The following is a 20,422-nucleotide window of genomic DNA, read 5'->3' as shown; positions in this document are numbered from 1 at the left end:
GTCTGTACCTGTGAAGAGAACAGATTATTTAAGGTGATAAACTCATAGTAGGAATAACTATCTGCTCACTTTTACAGTAGGGGTCAGTGGTGCCTCAGGGCCAAAATGTATCTTCAGGTTGCTCTCTGTTGCTTGGCTTCCTTGAACTAATTCTGGTGTCTAACTTGCACCTCTCTCAAACTGAACTGCTCAAATGGACCCCTCAAGTGACAGCTTGCAGCCTACATACACTTTTACAGATTTGTCAACCCTCGGCTGCCAGTCATCCCAAGTTATTATTCTTCTCACCAGCAACATCCCCACTAGACCACTCCAGTCAAATTAGGTAATTATGTTCCATGTAATCTCAAGATTACAAACTCACCTGTTCTGTAGCATTTCAAATCTGCTAAGTAGGTTCAGAGAGGGATGAAAGAATCTTAAGCAAAATGCTCAGTTTTCACTTTACCCATAATCGCCCATAATTCAACTTTCCCTCCACACCACCTCACCACAACCCCAGATCAGCAAACACCAGTGGCAATGTCTATGGATCTGAAAATTGGCACTGTGTTATGAGGAAGGGTAATCCAGATCCAGCTATTCAAAATATTAATAGTAACTGAAGTACATCAACTGAGCTAGAAGAACGAGAAAAATGTATTTTATTGATTTATTTAGAGATATTTTATGGAGAGACAAGCAAGCAAGCACGGATATAACCCTTTAAGCTGCACTGCCCAGCAACCCTGATTTAACCCTAATCTAATCACGGGACACGACACGGGACATTTTACAATGACCAAGCAACCTACTTGGTATGTCTTTGGACAGTGGGAGTAAACTGGAGGACCCAGAAAAAACCCACACATTCCACGGGGAGGATATACAGAGACTCCTTGTAGAGGACGCTGGGATTGAACTCCAAACTCCGAACTCTAACACGCCTCGCTGTAATATTGTAGTGCTAACCACTATGCTACCATGGTGCCCCAAAGAGCAACTTTGAGAAAGACCTGGACATTATCCAGCTTTCAATGAGAACTGGAGGGGAACAAATGTCATCCTTGAGCACTATAGGCAGATACTCACCTGTTCAGTGCCATGGTAACAGTGGCCCCTTGCTGCATCTCTTGTGATGCAGCTACTGCAGCCTCTGCCAGAGAGGCCACAGCTTGAGTGGCTTCAGAAGCCTGGGTCGTCTGGATCGCCATTTCTCCACCTTGTAGCGTGGCCCAATTCTGTTCGACCTGTTCAGAGAAAGCACAAATTTTATGGAGAGACAAGCAAGCAAAATATATATATAAAAAATCAAACAAAAGTTTACATTTCTTCCATCACATGGAGTTGTTCTGAATTATTTCAAAACCTATCAATCATATCTGGCTGAGGTGGCAACACTTACTGCTGTTGTGCAGTTTTTAAACCAAATGAACCTCCAGTTAAAATTCATGATGCTTCTCACAGCTTGTGTTAAAATTAATTTTCAGAACTTAGATATAATTCACTCACCTATTTTTTTTGGTCCTGCTTTCAAGTGCACAATAGCTAAGTGTAATATATTCTATGTCACAAATACAAACAGCTATAATTCACAGATCAACTTTTATCTTCCCCTGGATAAAACCAAAGCAGACTTTAATTTAGCCTTAAAATTGGTTTCCTCTTAATAAAAAGATTGAAAGAGAAAATTGGTTTCCTCTTTGCTTAATCCTTTCACTTTCTTCATTTCGGCATCACACCAGCTTAAAATCCATGTGATGCTGGCAGCCTCCTATGTTGTAACCAATAATAACTGGCTAACACCAGAATAAACTCCTAACTTTAAATCAGTCTTCTTTTCTTTTCAATTTGCAGATTTCACTCGATCTCTGGAATAAACACTGATATTCTCTTACTTTGTTATATCCTCTATTTCAGTGCAAACTGCTGGACATGGACAGCATCTTAAAGGGATTAGAAGCTGAAGACACAAGAAACTGCAGATGCTAGAATCAATACGCTGGAGGAACCCAGGAGCTGATGCAGGGTTTCCACACCAATCCCATGCACCCCCACCCCATCAATGCTGGAGGTTAGAGCTCCTCCAGCAGATTGTTTGTTGCTAGGGATTAAAAGCTGTTGTGCTTATGGCTGAGTTATTGTACTAAAAGATAGAACAAACCACAGTGTTTGCCAGATTGGATATTTAAAAATTGCCCTTTTGCACAAGCAAGATATATGCAGCCTATTGAAATAATGAGAGATACTACCCACTGCAAAGAAGATCCTTCCTAATTTTATTTTTTAGATGAAATGGTGGATACCAATACTTAGCTATAAATTGGTGTATTTCTGATAGCTCTCTGGGGATTATACCTGTGGCTTGATTTTTAGGAATGGTATTGTAGCACATGGACTGATCAAAACAGATAGAATTGCCACAGGAACCATTCAACATGGGCTGAGGAACACAATTCTCTCTGGCCACAGGTGAAGAGATAGTGGACACAAATCTTATTAAGATGTTACCATTGTTTACAAAAGGGAAAAAGGACTGAGTCATCAATCGAGCTGACATGAATGGCGAGTTAATTAATCCAAATAATTTCTAAAAACTGCTAAAAGTACATAGAAAGGGACAAACAAGTCACCGGCACTCAGGAAGGTAGATGATATTTTTAAGAAGGGTGGGAAAGTCTGACCGATTTCACTGACCTTTTTTTGGAGGGAGCAAGAAAGTAAGTCATTGAAAGTAGTACATTTGATATAGTTGACACGGATTTTAACAAGGTTGTGATTAGGAAAATAAGAATGCATGGGATCCAACTTCATTGAGTGACAAATAATAGAAAAAATGTCTGGTGAGTGTTTTAATGACTAGAAGGCTCTTTGCAGTAGGCTTAGGCAGGATTCAGTTGGACATTTTGATAAGGGAATACATCATTGACTTAAACTTAAACAACAAACGATCTAGTCAAGCAACTCAGAAGGTTGAGCAGCATCTATTTTGGGGTTGGGGTGGACGGAACTGTTGGCATTTCGGGTCACAATCAATTATGAGGACCCAAAACGATGATAATTCAGTTCCACCCCCCACAGATGCTGCTCAACCCGGCTGAATTCTTCCTACAGATTGTGTGGTTCTAAATTCCAGCATGTACAGTTTCTTGTGTCTCCACTTAAATTTAAATATACAAGTTTTGGTTAAGGGATTAGCAGATTGCACAAAAAATGGTCATGTTTGATGGTGTGGAAGGTAGCTGTAGGAAGATATCAACAGACTAGTCTGGGGGACAGGAAAACAACAAGCAGGAGTCAATTAAAAGATGCTTTAGGGAATGTATTGGGTGAAGTCGAAATATAGCAAGGAAATATACTGTATACTGAAAAATGGTTGAGAAACAGCAGGACCTTATAGCGCATGACCAAATTTTTTTTGAAGGCAACAGCATCAATAGAGAATGATTAAAAGGCAAAAGCAATATTTTACATTATGGGCAAGTTTCAGAATATGAAAGTAGGTATGTCATGTTAAAATTGCATAAACCATTAGTTAGATAACAGTTAAGAGTAGTGTATGCAATCTTCATTACCATCTTTTAGGAAGAATATACATTGATTCCTCTTGATATATCGATTACTTTCGAAATGATTTAGATTGATCTTCAGAGTTTTCTGGACAATTAATTCAGCACCCATGTTAGGCTGATAAGCTTGTGATTCCTTGGTTTGTTCTTTTCCTGTCCCTAATTGGCTTCTATGCACTTATGAATGAAAGGCAGAATGTGTTCAATGCTTTCCCATTCTACAAACCCTTACTAAATCTAAGTGGATAGGATTATGGATATCTGTATTGCCAGTGTGGAGCTTAGATTATCAGAATGTGTGGGGCTCATGGGAGGATGGAAACAGCATCTCACCCACCTCTCCAACAGTGCATGAGCAATTATTGAACTCACCTCTCCATCCTGTACAGTGGAATAATTCACCTGAGCAACAGTTACCGTTCCTGGGAGCTCAGAAGCATCGGCCAGAGTTGCAACTGTTGCGCCCGTGCCAACCTGTAAACAAGAAAGAACAGTGTTTTAATGTGCAGCAGAGTGCCTTTATTCCCTAACCATTTTGCCCTAAAGATTGTTTCTTTGTTAAAATTAAACTAATTAGTGCCTCAGTTCCACGTGATACTTTATTGAATGTGGTCTGATGCAAAGCAGTGAAGTCTATCTTCCACCTATTAGAAATATTTTCAGGTACGCAGGGCCCTTAGCATCGTCTGTGATCCCTTCCAGCTGTCCAGCAATCTCTTTGACATCACCCCCCACCCCCCAATCAGGCATGAAGTACCATAGCATTAGGATAAGAACTGTTAGGATGGGAAACAGCTTCTTCCCCCAGGCCGTAAGGTGACTGAACTCCCTGCCACCACCCAGGCCTTATCACATATGAAACATCAGCAGCATTATACTGTTTACTTTTAAAACTTGTATCGTATATACACCTTACTAGTTGTTAATTTACTTATGGTGATATTACTTTCTGTTATGAATGTGAGTTATGTACCGTATTGTGCACCTTGATCTGGAGGAACGTTGTTCCATTTGGCAGTATATATGTGTATGGCTGAATGACAATAAACTTTGGGAAACTCTTATTTTTCATTCTTTATTCTAAGATGGATAGGGAAATGGTGCCAAGTCCTTCTTAATTGGTCGCATTATCATTGTTAGGAAGAAGGAAAATCCACAAGCTCCACCACTGGAAAGATTGCAAGGGGATGGTCTGGAAAAAGGAGGATCAGATCATATGCATCATATTTTATAAAAGACAACAGAAAGATCAGAAACGTTATGTGGTTTCTTACCCTACGCCTAATGGTAACTTAAAAGCATAGTTTTTGTTATTACTATAGGGTAAGAGGTGTAATAGTTAATTTGAAAACTTCCAATGTACTAAATGATTGAAGGCCAAATATTGGGCAAGATACCAAGAATGTTCTTCTTTGAACCGTGCCATAGGATCTTCTCTAAAGTCACATGCAAAAGCTGTGACTCTGAGAATGCAACTCACTGCATTGGAGTCCATTGGGAAGCTGAGGACATTAACCATCTCGTTCAGGCACAGAAAGTGGGCATGGAAGAAGATAAAGATACTTAACAAACACAAGGTTGAAGATAATGAGCACAGTCTTCACTGGAGAAAATTTCAGACCTCTCCAAACAGGTTATCATACTTGCTCTGCAACACATCAGAGAACGTGGAGGAATCGAGATAAATGGTGGAGAGTACAGATGGCTGCAGCAGCAAACATATAGAGTATAATGTTGCGGGAGAGTATCACCAAAGGGCAGCATGTAGTTAAGAAGCACAAGTGAGACAAAATAAATCCACAAACAACTTTAGATGTAAAAGTAGAGGAAAGGAAAAGATGCCCTTTCAGAGACTCTTTGGGAACAATAATATAGATAACAATGGAGCCCACTGTATATCTCAGAAGGATATTACAGAAGGACCTGCAATCAACCCTGTCAAAGGCATGAGTCAGGTCAAGAAGGACGAGGCTGTGACTGTCACAGACACAGAGGAAAATCATATATATTGGCGATGAGGATTGTTTCTGTGTTGCAGCATAGGCCACAGTCTTACTGCAATTTAAAAATGGAGTTGCAGAATAGACGGACAAATTCAAGACCTTCAGACTGGCAAGAAAAGATTGAAGCTAGAAGTCAGAAAAAAGGGGCCAAGAGAGTGAAGGGTTAGAACCGGAGGAGAGAACCTTTTATAAATATCAGGAAAGGGTGACTGGGCATCAAGACTTCGAGATCATTTGATGCAGCAGAATGTGGGAGTCGTGGGCAAGATATGTTATGGGAAGACACAGGAGGCGTTAGGAGAGGACCATGTTTTTTGATCTACTAGAACTCTGAGGTAGTAAAATAGATAAGGGGATTTTGTGGATGTGGTGTATTTGTACTTTTAGAAAACTTTCTAAGGTCTCACACATGAGGTTGACCAACAGGCTAGAGCAGTTTAAAAAAAAAGCAGGAAATCAAATAAAAATGGAAAATCCTCAGATTAGGCATCATCTCTGGAAAGAAAAACAGAGCTAATGTATCAACCAAAATCTGCATGCATTCATTTTGCAATTTGGCCAAGATGTTGACTCCGTTTCTCTTTCCACAGAAACCATACTAGAGTTGGCCAGTTTTCTAAATGAGCACAATTAGAGCAGATTAGGCCTCTGTTCTCTAGAATTTAGAAGATCGAAAGATTGTAATTATTTTACTTAGCGATATAGCACAGAATAGGGCTTTCTGGCTTTTTGAACCACGCCACCCCAACCCCCTCCTCCCACAATCCCAATTTATCCCTAACCTAATCACAGGACAATTTACAATGACCAATTAACCTACTAACTGGTATGTCTTTGGACTGTGGGAGGAAACCGGAGTGCCAGGGAAAAACCAGGTATCCCACAGGGAGTCTGTACAGTCTTTACAGATGATGCCAGAAATGAACTCTGAACTCTGACACTCCCCGAGATGTAATAGCGTCATGCAAACCACTACACTAATATGATGACCTACTTAGAGTAATTTCTAAAATTCTTACAGGGCTCAACAGGCTGTATGCTTCCTCAAGCTGAGTTTAGAATTGGGCTTACAGTCTCAGATTCTCTGAGAAGAGGAGAGACTTCTCTGCTTAGAGGGTAGTGAATCTTTGGAGTCTATAGCTGTGAAGGGTCAGTCATTGAGTTCATTCAAATCAGAGATTGATAGCTTACTGGATATTTAGTGAATCAAGGGATATGAAGAGTGTGCAGAAAAGTGACAGTGAGATAGAAAATCTGCAATGATTCTGATAGATGGAGAAGCAGGACCGAATGGCCTGAAAGGCCTCCTCTTGATCTTATTTTTTATATTTCATCAGATGACTATGTACCAGATATGATTCTGTGAGGAAAAGCAGAAAACTCACCTGTATAAGGGAGACTGTCCCGTCTGGGTTACTGATCGTCTGTACCACTGTCTGAGAAGGGACGAGGTGGGCAATGTGTGTCTGTGGCTGAGTCTGCTGATCTTCAAAAGCATACAACAAATCCTCCCTCCCATGCTGCTTGTAACAGTTTTTAACTATCGTCCTCAGTGCCTGCGTCCAGGATACCTATAGCAGAAAATTCAACATTTAAACATAATCACATAAAATATCAAAAAGTTACACCACCTCCACCTTACCTTAAAAGGTATAGACTTGGTCAGTTTCCAGATGATTCCTTTGTAGCAGTAATTATGAGATAACCTCAAGGAACAGACTGATTAGCATAAACATACCTTGCAATAAAAAGGCCTTTCTGCCCAGGTGATCCATGCTGGCACATATATTACACTTTGTATAAGGTTATCTCATCCCTCTTTGTGGAAGCATGGTCTCTACAAAATGAACTTCAGTTTCAGCAATTGCGTGGTAATAAAGAGGTCTCATATTTCATGAGAACTGCATGCAAAGTCAGGATGGAAGAATAGGGCAAATCTGTGATGCATTTACACAGATTCCCAATAGCTAGCAGCTTGTATAGTACTGAAACAGGCCACCCTATCCCAACAAGATCATGGCTCGTCTTTCCTCTGCTAAATGCATCAATAAAGAAGCTTCTTTTAATTGCTTGTTAGAATTTCATTGGTGATCTCTAATTACATGCTCCCCTCAAGTGGAAATATTCTCTCCCTATCCACAATAAAAACCCTTCATAATTTTAAAACTTTTAATATATCATGTCACAGATTTTTCTTTTCAGCAGAAAACAGATCTAGTCTGTTCATCATTTTCTGGCGAGTATACTCTCGCATTTTGCTAACCTTCTTATAAATGTTCGGCACCCTCTCTTCTGCCGTAACATGATAAATAAAAGTGTAAGTAATTCTCCAAATGTGATTTAACTAAGGTTCCATATAGGAATATTGTGATCCTCTTACTTTTCAATTTTACAACTCTAAAAATTTCCCCATTTTTAATGGCATTGCTAATTCGAACTTCAAGTTGACAAAGTCAGAGAGAAAGCAAAGGACTTTTGCAAAAGGCATGAGAACAAAAGGGATTCACTTCTACAGAAAAAGTATGTTGAATTTGCTTCAAACTTTGTTTAGAGCACCTAGAATAGAGAGAGCACTTTTGGTCTGCATGTTGTAAAAAAGATATTAGGCAATGTGAAAAGACTCATCAAATCCTCTTCACTCATGGGCATCATTTACTTGAAATCTATCTGTTGATACTCCTGCAGAGAATACTCTCCCACAAGGTTATGATTTTTCATAGCTTCTATTACATTACATTAGGAGTCTTGCACAAAAATCTCCTATGCCATTGTCACTTTTTCTCATTAATAAATGTTCACTTTTGAAAGACGACAGAATCACAATGAACTGGAAAATTAACAACACGAAAGCAAGTGACTGCAGATTTGTATGTTTCAGCTGTTTATGACTTTCTGGTGGTTTGCAATTCAGCTCCAGTTCAGAAGCTCCCATTCTCTAATATAACAAGGTCCAGCAGCCCACGGCAACCTACTTACCCGCTGCTTCTGTTCCTCTGAACGCACGTCACTGCGAACATTGGCCCAAGGAATATCATCAGGCCACCACACAGGCCGGCAGCTCTCCTTCCCCCAGCCAGGTTTTCCACGTCCTGTTGAGTACTTCAGCATTTCTGGAATAAAAGCTCGGAGCTGTGCCTGGAACAAGCAAGATGGAAAGTGAGAGTAACTCTGTCTATCAAAATACTTGTAAGAAATCAAGATTCTCATGTTTACAAAGGGAACTCATTACTCAGGAGGTAGTCAGAAAATGTTTTGTCTAAAAATAATGGAGATGTTTGAGCTGTGTTGTTGGGTGGGGGATTATTTTAATTTGGGACCAGTAACAGATCGCAGAGTTGCCAGGGGCATAGTGGCATTCGCACTGGACTTTGAGGTGAGTGGTCCCGGGGTTGAATCCAATCAGCTCCTTGCATGCTTTCCATCTGTACTGGGTTGAGTGTCAAGGTAGCAGCTCAGCCTTGTAAAGAACAGAAAAACGGTAAAGAAACGGCAAGGTTGCCATCCAATGCACCATAAGGTACAGAGAATAAAACAAAAACCAGATAGCAGAGGTTTGCTTTGTCCTGTGTACTTTACTCCCACTGCCAAATAAATGACAAATACATCAAATCCAGCTCCTGAAATTCCTCTGTACTTCTAACTTCATTTGGTGAAGGAGAGGTGCAGGGTGCTAGGAGTGGGGGAACAATGCTTTATTTGTTGAACTAAATGATGTCAAAAGCTCCAAGACTGAAAGCTGTTTGATTTTTGGTTGTCATGCAGCTATCTTAGTAAATTCATCTTTGATTTTTTTTTGTTTCAATTAAGATGCCAGTTTGGGAATCAGAAAGCTTCCTATTTTACATACTATAAATAGCATGTACTGTAGATTATAAATTAGTTCACATTAATTTGAATTCAATTTTCTCATCCAAAAAGCAGGGCTAAACAAATTGTGTCTCATCTATTGATTGAAGTAGATTAACTACATTCATACTGGATTAAAGCACCAATTGAATTAGGACTGGATCACCTGTGCCCAATCAAATAGATTAGTTGTTCAAGCCATAGAATGATTACATTTACCCATCCAGTACTATCTCTAAGTGAAAATAATTCAGCTAGTCCCAGTCCCCTGCCCTCACTCCTAAGTACTGTAAATTCTGATTAACTCTTTCTCTCCTCTTACAATGCTTTGTTCATGCACCTATAGAATATTTTTGGATTGCATTTTATATTTGCTGTCAATCTTTTCTCTCTGCCTTTCATTTCCTTTTTTTAAACCTTCCTCTATGAACTTCGTGAGCATCTTACTTTTCACTTGTTAACAACCTAGTATCAGTCATGTGATTTTTATTTAACACTCCAGCTTTAAGGTCATTCAGAGTTCTATCTTTGATCTCCTTAACCGTAGCAATGAAAAGTCTAGGTACAGTGGATATGGAAAAGATGTTTCCCACAGTGTTTGAGTCTAAGACCAGAGTGTACAGCTTCAGAATAGAAGGATGACCCTTTAGAACAGAGATGAGGAGGAATTTCTTTAGCCAGAGAGCAGTGAATCTGTGGAATTCATCGCTATAGACGGCTATGAAGGACAAGTCATTCAGTATATTTTAAGCAGCGATTGAAATATATCCAACCTCTTAGTAGTTAGGAGGACAAGGTTATGGAGAGAAGGCAGAGAATGGAGTGAAGGAGGAAAATAAATCGGCCATGATCAAATGGTGGAGCAGATGCAATGGCCTAATTCTACGCCCATGTCTTATGATCTTCTCCCTATATTGAAACACTCCCATCTTAAAGGTATAGTTTAATTAACTTTCTGCTGCTAAATTTTAATTCTAATTTACCCATGCTAAATCTGTTCTCATCCCACTGAAACTGCTCCTTTCTTAATTAACTACTTTTACCATGGAGATATATATATCCTTTCATAGCTATTCTATTCCGCACCACACCACACCTATACTGGCTAATTTCCCAGAATCACTAAGTAATGCACCTGATTGGTCCAGAAACATGCTGATGAAGCCATCCTTGCGAAAAGCCATCCTCTTGTTCTTCTGTTACTGCTACAGCAGAATAGCTCAGGACCCTTGTCACTCTCTATGACTTTTCCACATCTCTAACTTTTCTATAGGCTCACTCTTCAGACACAAGTTTTCCTACTATTATGCAATTGATATAATTACACCTCTATTGTTTTTTGAAGTTCTACAACTGTTTCCATTTCTTCTGTTCAAATATTTATCATCACTGCAGTGTAATGATTTCCATTAGCTCACTCTCTTCTACATCCCCACTTCAGTTTATTTTTGCCTCTTTCCTTGTTGTGTGCTAAAATTTGTTAGGAATGGTGGCAGAAAGTGGTACATGCCATTGGAGGAGACCTGCTACATTTTTAAAAATCAAAAATATTAAAAGCAGGCATTACTTTGTAGACGTTTAGGGTTCCTCCAATAACTTATTTGGCAGTCTCAATATGACTCCCTCATGTGTTCCTTCTTAATGATTACAGTTGGATTGGAAGTAGATGTGCTGCAGTTTAAACCTTTTTTCAGATGTTTATCTACAAAACTGGATTGAGAATATAGGGAAGTGAATCAATTTGGAAGTGCACAACAAGCAGTGGTACCTAGCTCTAGCACTGCCTCTCAATATCCACTTACATAAAAAAGCAGCAGCAGGTCTTCCATCCACATGTGCCTACTCTGTAAAGCAATAAGGTTGTAATGGATTTTTCACCACTGCACCTTGTACTAATCTCCTATTCCTCAATCCATTAATATTCAAAAATCCATATATCACAGAGGAACACTTCTAGCTTAGCGGATGGTGTTATGTTTTGTAATTTCAAAACATTAAACTAATTCAAAGGAAGTCACGGGAGTCCAGGAATGTGGGTCTAACTTCATCTTTACTTTAAGTGATGCGCACACATATCATGTGGTGGGGTGTTATGTAATTCACGTATTTATACATATAACCCGTAATAAATTATTTAAACAAATAAGAATGCTTCATCAAACAATATATATGTACGTCACTCAAATACTATTGAAATATTAAATACACAACACTCCTCACTGCTTAGTTATAAACTCCAACTGAATATAGAATGTATCTCAACTATATTCACAATACATTATATAATACATCCACAGCATAGTAAATTTTAAATTGTCTCATTCAGACCTAATAATTTAATTGCTGTGGAGGCCTTCTTACTTTTGTAGAATAGTGTCTTTCCTGACACAGGGGGTCATTCTGCTTGGCAGGTGAGACTTGTGACTGTGAAAACAATCTCAGGTTCTGAAGCCTCTGCCGTAGTCGTTGCACAAGCTGATTCTGAGACTGCAGAAAGTGGTTCTGATATCTCTGGATACCTTTCTTCTCCTTACTTTTTCTTCTTCCAGTTTGTGCATCTTGATCTAGGGAAGATGCCCATATTTCTCTGGAGTTTTCTCTTATTAATCCTTCTATTGCTCCCTTTACGATCTGATCTCTCCTCTGATTTTCTGCATCCACAATGTCAACCGACGAACCCTCTGTTTCTGTATCTCCATTGATTTCTTTCTGGGCTTTGGTCTTTTTGCCTCCCAGTTGAAGTTCATGCAATAATCTAAATACACTCAGATACTGGTTCTTTACACTCACAAAAGCTAAATGCATGCAACTTTTCTGAAGCTCCTTGAACTCTCTCCCAGATTAAAACCAAGCTACATTTCGTAAATAACCATTTGATTTAATATATCAGCAGTTTTCTCAAATATATTGCATACAAACCTGTTGTAGTTGGACCACTGATATTGTCACTTACATGTTTCCTCTAAGCAGCATGGTCCTTCCTTGGACCAATATGCTTTCCAACCAGAGGCACAGAGGTTGGCATTAACACCTATTTACCCTCTGTTTGACAATGGTTCATGGGGTACAGCATGGAGACAGCTGTGGCATCATCCAGTACTCTTCTTAATTTTCCTTCAGTTGGTTTCATTGCAGATGACATGGTATGCAAATAGTGGATGGATCTCCAATCAAATTATAGTTGTTTCAGCCAATCACACCCCCACAATGTTGATCCTCCTATATTTACAACATACAAGCCCAACGTGGCTTGTTGGTTATTGTATTTCACTGTTCTGAATGTCATTCCTACAGGACTTACCTTCTCTCCAGAATAAGTTTTTAGTTGGATATCTGCACACTTCAGTTTAGTATCTTTGAAATCTTAAGACTTATTTTGTGGAATGACTGAAACAGCTGAACCAATGTCTAATCCCATTTTAATTAATTTGCCATTCACTTCTGATTTAAGCCAAATTGCTCGTCTGTTGTTAGTTTTCACATTGTAAATGTCAATGAGTACCCAGTCCTGAGTTACTCTCATCATTATCACATTTTTCTTTAACAGCATGCAGATTTGTGCTCTTTTTGAAACTGTAACTTGACTTTTTATCCTTTTCTCTTCTCTGTGCAGTCCATTTATTTTTGTCTACCCAACATGCTCTTTGTATGTGTCCCAATTTGTTGCATTTTCTGCAAGTTTTGCCTTCAAACCTGCATTGATCTGGTGTATCTGAGCCCCTGCCATAACAGTAACACAATTTGTTCAGCCTGGCTGGTTTCTGTTTAGATGTTGAAATTTCGTTCATGCTCACTTTCATTCCTGACTGCAGCTTAACCGCATCTCTGTCTGGAGTTTCCATTGATACAGTGATTTCAACTGCTCTTTTAAATGTAAGTTGTGATTCAGTGAGGAGCCATTTTTGAATGCTTTCTTATACAATTCCACAAACTAAATGATCTCTCTGTGCATCATTAAGACCATTACTGAATTGACAATGCGGACAATCTCTGCAATTTGGCCACGTTTGCTGAAATGGACTCCCTTTCTTTATGATTCTGCTTATGAAACCTAAAGTGTTCTGCAATCAACAAGGGCTTCAGTCCAGGCATTCCTTTTTTTTTCTCTTTCTTTTTTTTTAGGGATGTTAGGGGGGAGGGGTTAAGGGGAGGGGGGCTGGGTAACATTTTTTTTTTCTCATACACTTTTATTTTGTAACTATTTGAAAACAATAAAAAAAGTTTAAAAAAAAAAAAAAAAAAACAAGGGCTTCAGTTCTAAATGTTGCTGCATTACCTTGGCAAAATCAGCAAAGCTCATTTCTGATGGTTTGGTTGGAGCAATCAAACTTTGAAGCAAACTGTATGCCTTTAAACCCAATGCACTCAGTAAAATTGGTACTTGTTTCTCAGTGGCTATTTTGTTTGCTTCAAGATATTGCTGAATTAGCTCACGAGCCAGTTATCCACTGTGTAATTAAACTTGTCAATCTTCCTGATGTAGCCAGCCATTTTTGTGTTTATTTGTGATTATTATCACCTGGTTCTCATTCTTTATGAACCTGTGAATTCTTCTGTTTTCTTACTTTTTAAAAAACACTCTATCGTGTCTTCCCTTGCAAGAACACGTGCTGCATTGTTTTTTTAAATTCCAACGTCCTTTTCTTAGACCTAAACTTTTCTGTTCTACCTGCCTCTTGCACTAGCTGTTTACATCCTGTTTCACAGTTCATCAGCAGTAAGACTCTGATAATCTGGTACCCTGGTGGCCTTGATAGCCCCAGACTAGAATATTTTCTTAGTGCAAGTTACAGTTGAGACACTGAATAAGAACTCAAGGAATGAACATGTACACACAAAATGCTTCAATTACAACTAAATAAGACCATAAGACATAGGGGCAGAATTCAGCTGCCATTCGGCCCATCGAGCCTGCTCCACCATTCCATCATGTCTGGTTTACTATCCCTCTTAACCCCATTCTCCTGCCTTCCCCAGTAATCTTCATAATCTTTGGCTAATCAAGAACCTATCAATGCCCACTTTAAATATACTCAATGACTTGACCTTCACAGCCATCTCTACAATGAATTCCACAGATTTACCACCCTCTGGCTAAAGAAAATCCCTCCTCATCTCTGTTCTAAATGGACGTCCCTCTATTCTAAGGCTGTACCCTCTGGTCCTAAACACATCCACTCTATCTAGGTCTTTAAATGTTCGATAGATTTCAATGAGATTGGATCTCATTCTTCTAAACTCTAGAGGCCCATCAAACGCACCTCATATGTTAGCCTTTTCATTCCTAAATCATTGTCATGAACTTCCTCTGGACTCCCTCCAATGTCAGCACAGTTTTTTATTTGGAGAAGGACTAACATTATTGGCTCAAAAAAGAGATAGTTACAAATTTTTCAAAGCAGACAGATATGAAATGATGGAAAGATGTCATATTTTTAACAGAAGGAAGGTGAAAGACAGGCAAGTTCTAGAAATTTCTGGAAAACAGGCTCACGACTCCTGTGAGGCTCAACTGGTTTCATTAAGTAGCTGAGACATTAATTGTTTTTTAATATACAACTGGTCTCAGTTTCTAGAGTTTCGGGTGTGCGTGCAGGTATATAGGAGAAAAAATAAATTATTCCTCTGGGCACCAACCAATGACATCTGGAGTTGACACAGAGACAACAGAGGAGGCTTAGCTCTGATTGGTTCCCATGTGGACTATTGACATTTTCATTACTCTTTACACGGGCCACACAAATCACTGGAACAGAATTTAATTTTGAATTTACTCCACTTTTCAATGCAGTCCTAACCAATTTGTGACCCAATTCCATACAACTTGATTAGTGCCCCATAACATCTTTATGTTTTTAAAAAATCATTTTCAGCCTTAAAATAGTTAGCAATTAATAGTGTCAATTGCCACTTACTGAAGAGATCCAAAACTCTGTATGTAGAAATATTTTCAAACTTCACTCCTAATAACACATAGGACACAGAAAATCTACAGCACATTACAGACCCTTTGACCCACAATGTTGTGCTGACCATATAACCTACTGTAGAAGTTGCCTAGAATTTCCCGACTGTATTGCCCTCTATTTTTCTAAGCTCCACGTACCTATCTAACAGTCTCTTAAAAGACCCTCTACCACTTTCGCTGGCAGTGCATTCCACACATCCACCACTCTCTGTGTGAAAAACTTACCTCTGACATCCCCCTTGTACCTACTTCCAAGCACCTTAAAACCATGCTCCTTCGTGTTAGTCATTTCCCTGGAAAAAGCCTCTGGCTATCCACACGATCAATGCCCCTCATCATCTTATAAACCTCTATCCTCTGTTGCTCCAAGGAGAAAAGGCCAAGTTCACTCAACCTATTCTCATAAGGCAAGCTTGCCAATCCAGGCATCATCCTTGTAAATCTCCTCTATGCCCTCTCTATAGCATCCACATCCTTCCTGTAATGAGGTGATCAGAACTGCATACAGTACTCCGGGGGGGAGGGGGGGGGTCTAACCAAGGTCTTAGAGAGCTGTAACATTACTTCACAGCTCTTGAACTCAGTCGGATGGTTGATGAAAGCCAACACACCATACGCCTTAACAATATTGTCAACCTGTGCAGCAGCTTTGAGTGTCCTATGGACATGGACGCCATGACCTCGCTGATCCTCCACACTGCCAAGAGTCTTACCAGTACTATATTCTGTCTTCAAATTTGACCTGCCCAAAATGAACCACTTCACACTTAACTGGGTTGAACTCCATCTGCCACTTCTCAGCCCAGTTCTGCATCCTATCAATGTACCCCTGTAACCTCTGACAGCCCTCCACAATATCCACAACATCCCCAACCTTTGTGTCATCAGCAAATTTACTAACCCATCCTCCTACTTCTTCATCCAGGTCACTTATAAAGATCACAAAGAGGAGGGGTCCCAGAACTCTTCAGAACAGCACTAGTCACCGTACTCCATGCAGAATACGAACCATCCACAACCACTCTTTGCCTTCTGTGGTCAAGACAATTCTGGATCCACAAAGCAAGGTTTCCTTGGATTCCATGCCTCATTACTTTCTGAATGAGCCTTGCATGGGGAACCTTATCAAATGCCTTACTTAAATCCATATACACAACATCCACAACTCTGCCTTCATCAATGTGTTTTGTTACAACACTTCACTGTGATATTTAGTCTAAGAATCCCAAGCAGATTTACAGTACCTTATTAATTCCACTGAAAAAAATGCTAAAATCACTTATGAATTCTATAAATTTCAGGGAATTTAACACTGGCTTGTGTAACCTTTCTGTGTAACTTAACTTGGTCTAAATTTTGATCAGATCAAAGGTTTACTTATAGGAACAAAACTTCCAACACTTTTATATTATTGCTGAAGATATCATTCAATGCTGAACATGAACAAAAATGTTTTCATGCTGTATGACTTTACGCTGTGTTATTCAGCATCAAGAGAAACAAGATGTCTGAGGAGAGAAAGGGATGAAAATTTAAGCCAAAGAGTCAGATGTGATTATATCTCTACTGGCCAGAATACTATATTATTTTCATAAAACTGCTACCAGTTTTCCACAAGTAAACATCCAAGATTTTCACTAGAACTTTGAACATCTGAACAAATTTGTAGATCTCAACAATCCAACTTATAGTGAGAAATTCTACAGTAGTGTACAAAACTCTTAGACACCTTTATAGCTAGGGTGCCCAAGACTTTTCGCGGTACTGTACTTGTCAATGCGGAGTGGAGAAAGAGCTTATAGATCTGGTGGGAGCAAAGGATATTGGGAATGGCAGAGGTGGAGTGTTGCAGTAGGGGTGAGGGACAGGTGACAGAGAAGGAGCTAGGTGCCGACACATGCAGACCTGAGACACCAGGCGAGGTCATTTGATTGCAAACAATTGGTTTATTGATCATTGTAGAATGTCTCTCTGGTGCTTTCTGCTCCCTACCTCTCTCCCTTCCCCTTTTCCCAACTGTGGTACCTCTCTCCCCACACCCTTTCCATTCTCAGTCCACAATAGAGACTCAAATCAGAATCAGGTTTATCGTCACTCATATATCTCATGATTTTTTTTTGTTGTCCACCCCTAAGACTTTTATGCAATACTGTACCTTCAGCTTTGAACAGAACAGTCTAGCAATGGGTCAGGTGGCTTTAAATGAGCCATAATGAATAAAGAGCACTGAATACAAAATTAAAACAAAAATACTTAGTGTATTGTTTCATTATTTCTTTCCTGATACATTTGTTAAGAGAATGATAAATCATCACCTTACTTGGTCAACAATAAGATAGTGATTTTTATTACCATTTGAAATACTTGTGCACCCTAATACCCTTGAGCTTGCAGTCACCCAAAGTAGTCTGTCAACTGATAATATCTAACAAATATAACTTTGCCAGCACCATTCACTCCCCAAGAGAAATAGACAAGGAGTAATTCCAATGACAATAATGATAAACACAATAGCCCAGTATACAGTCATTATATTATTCTGGCTCTTTTACTCAAGTCAAGTCAAATCAACTTTTATTGTCATTTCAACCATAACTGCTGGTACAGTGCATAGTAAAAATGAGACAACGTTTTTCAGGACCATGGTTTATTCTTGTACAATCTCAGCTAAAACACTCCAGTCTATACCCACTGACCTCAGCAACCACGGGCTGGCTAGTTTTTGTTATATTGGATATTCGTGTGAAAGGTAGCTGCTACATTTACTAATTACACCTGTCTTTTATATGAAGCCTATTAATATATGACAAATGATAAAATGCTACACATGAGAGGTGAATGTGGGAAAAGAGAAATTAAACTTTCATTTGAATCAGATTTTGCAAAATCAAAGAGTAATTACTGGCCCAAAATGGCCACTTCTGGGGATGAATAAAGCTCAGTTGCTAACACAAGATTTCAGCTTCAGTAACCTGTTTTATGCGTTTCTTGTTTTGCCGAAGTATTGAACCTCCTCCCCCTATCTGCTCCTGGGATTCTTTGGCTACTTTCCAGATGGTTTTAATTACAGCTCTGGGAGTGTACTGGGGCTGCAGCAGCTTGACGCTCTTGTTAAGAGGGTCCTTTTCTAATCCACTGGGGACACAATAAGCAAACAGCCTCATACCTGGTTCAGCCCAACTCTAATTAGCAGCTCACGGCAACCATCTCACCTGGCTCACTCAGTAACAAGCAGAATAAAACACATACGCTTGTCATACTAGCATTCATCAAACACAAGGAACTGTTGAAATTAGGACCAGGCACGTGCGCATGTTACACCTGCTCACACGAGCCACGTAAAGACAATCAGCAACAAGATTATCTCCCACGAGATCCAAACTCTCCATGCAATTAATAGGCAAGACATTTATTTCTTCTGCCGTTCATTTACTCAGCTCAGTATGACTCACTTGAGGCAGCTGTATGTTGCCCGATGAAACTACTATTGGTGAGAACTTTGGATTCTTAAATACGTCCCCACGTAGTTGCACTAGTTATTTACTTCACACAGGTGTGAGAGAGGTAATAGTCACTGGAGAAATATTTTCAAGCTTATTTTCCTTGTACATCTAAACAATACATTTTTCCTATGAATGCTGAAGGCTCTTGGTTACATAGGGATGCAGTCTCATATTGGCATCACTCCAGTACCTCTCCACGCATGACTCATGCAAACAAGAGTTGGAAAATTATCCAGTCAAGCCAGATAGAGTCATTTTCCCAACACCTGACATCTATTCTCTATAACGCACCTATAGAGCATGGTTATCAGGAGTTATCTGGAGAGTGGATATCAGGAGTGGGAATTTTCCCCGCTCTCTCCAATTCCATGCAGGAATTATTCAGCAAATCTAGCATGATTATTAAAGGATAGAAGAAACTAATGAGCTGGTTTGTGCAGTTGGATAGTTTGTACCTTGGCAAGGGTAATGGACAACAAACATAATATGCTTTTGGAGGTAAAGAAGCTACTGAAGGTATATGAATTGGCAGATTGTGAGGATACTTAACACTTATCCTAGTGAATTACTAGAATACAGAGCGACCAGAAACCAAATTCTTTAGCTGACTGAAGAAAGCCAGCAAGAAATTGTAGAAGATGGTCCAGTGCAGTTGGAAATTCCGGGACAACAGAATATTTTTAAAGTTGTGGAAAGGGTATTTATGCACTGTATGTGGATTACAGGAAGGTAGTTGATAAAATCCTTCATTAGAAATGGAAACTATTGATCTTATTTGGAAATTGGCTAGGCATCGACAGACAAAATAACTTGGTGGAGGTCCATTGCTCATCACATTCATTAACCCTGAGTTGTTTGGAAATAACAATCGTGGATGGCACTGTAAGCAGTAGAAGCGGACGCGTTAAGTTATATAGTCTCAATAAATTTCAATCGAAGGGCAAATCTGTTGTCAGTGGATTTGAAGCTAGAAAATGGGAGGGCATCAACTTTAAGCCTAAAGAGGAGACAATAGACTAAATTATAAACAAAGCGACTTAGGGGCCCATGCACATATTTTTCTTGTTCCTTCTTTAGTTTTAAAGTGAGAAGGGGCATTGCTAACGTGGCAAGTTAAAATGCTAGGGGAGTAAATATACTAAGAGTTACTTAGATACACATGTGAACAGACAGGGAATTGAGAACTATAGATTACATAGAGGAAAATGTGCAAATTAAGCAGGCATAATGATTGCTATAGACATCATGGACCAGTGGTGCACTGTTTAAATGTCATGAACAGGTTCTGAATATCTAATGGGATAGTTGTGCTTATACCTGGAGGACAAAACTAGGGGGAGTAACCTAAGTAAGCTGCTCCTGGACTGCATGCACACCACACCTCCAGGGTAATGCATTGGCATAGAGGAAACGCAGCACACATTTACCAGAATATCTGGACTTCAAGGGTCAATTAACCTGGGGAAATTCCACAAATTACAGGAGAAATCTGGTAGTTTCATATGGGGTCAGTGTGGACATGGTGGAGGATTACAAATACCTGGGGATACGAAT

General features: G+C 39.4%; 1 protein-coding gene across 4 annotated transcripts in view; it reads right to left on the bottom strand.

The window, feature by feature from the left end:
* Positions 1-20,422, bottom strand: part of nrf1 (nuclear respiratory factor 1) — an 84,587-nt gene that overhangs the window by 38,593 nt on the left and 25,572 nt on the right. For all 4 annotated transcript variants that reach the window (XM_073066809.1, XM_073066810.1, XM_073066811.1 and 1 more), the window contains 4 exons: positions 8,528-8,686; positions 6,937-7,122; positions 3,921-4,022; positions 1,072-1,229 (listed from right to left, as the gene is read on the bottom strand). In XM_073066809.1, coding sequence (XP_072922910.1) covers positions 1,072-1,229; positions 3,921-4,022; positions 6,937-7,122; positions 8,528-8,686 — 605 coding nt within the window. The remainder of the gene's footprint in view (positions 1-1,071; positions 1,230-3,920; positions 4,023-6,936; positions 7,123-8,527; positions 8,687-20,422) is intronic.

This window comes from Hemitrygon akajei, chromosome 14 (genome assembly GCF_048418815.1).
Source record: "Hemitrygon akajei chromosome 14, sHemAka1.3, whole genome shotgun sequence".
NCBI lineage: Eukaryota > Metazoa > Chordata > Chondrichthyes > Myliobatiformes > Dasyatidae > Hemitrygon > Hemitrygon akajei.
This window is presented reverse-complemented; position numbering and strand designations above follow the sequence as displayed.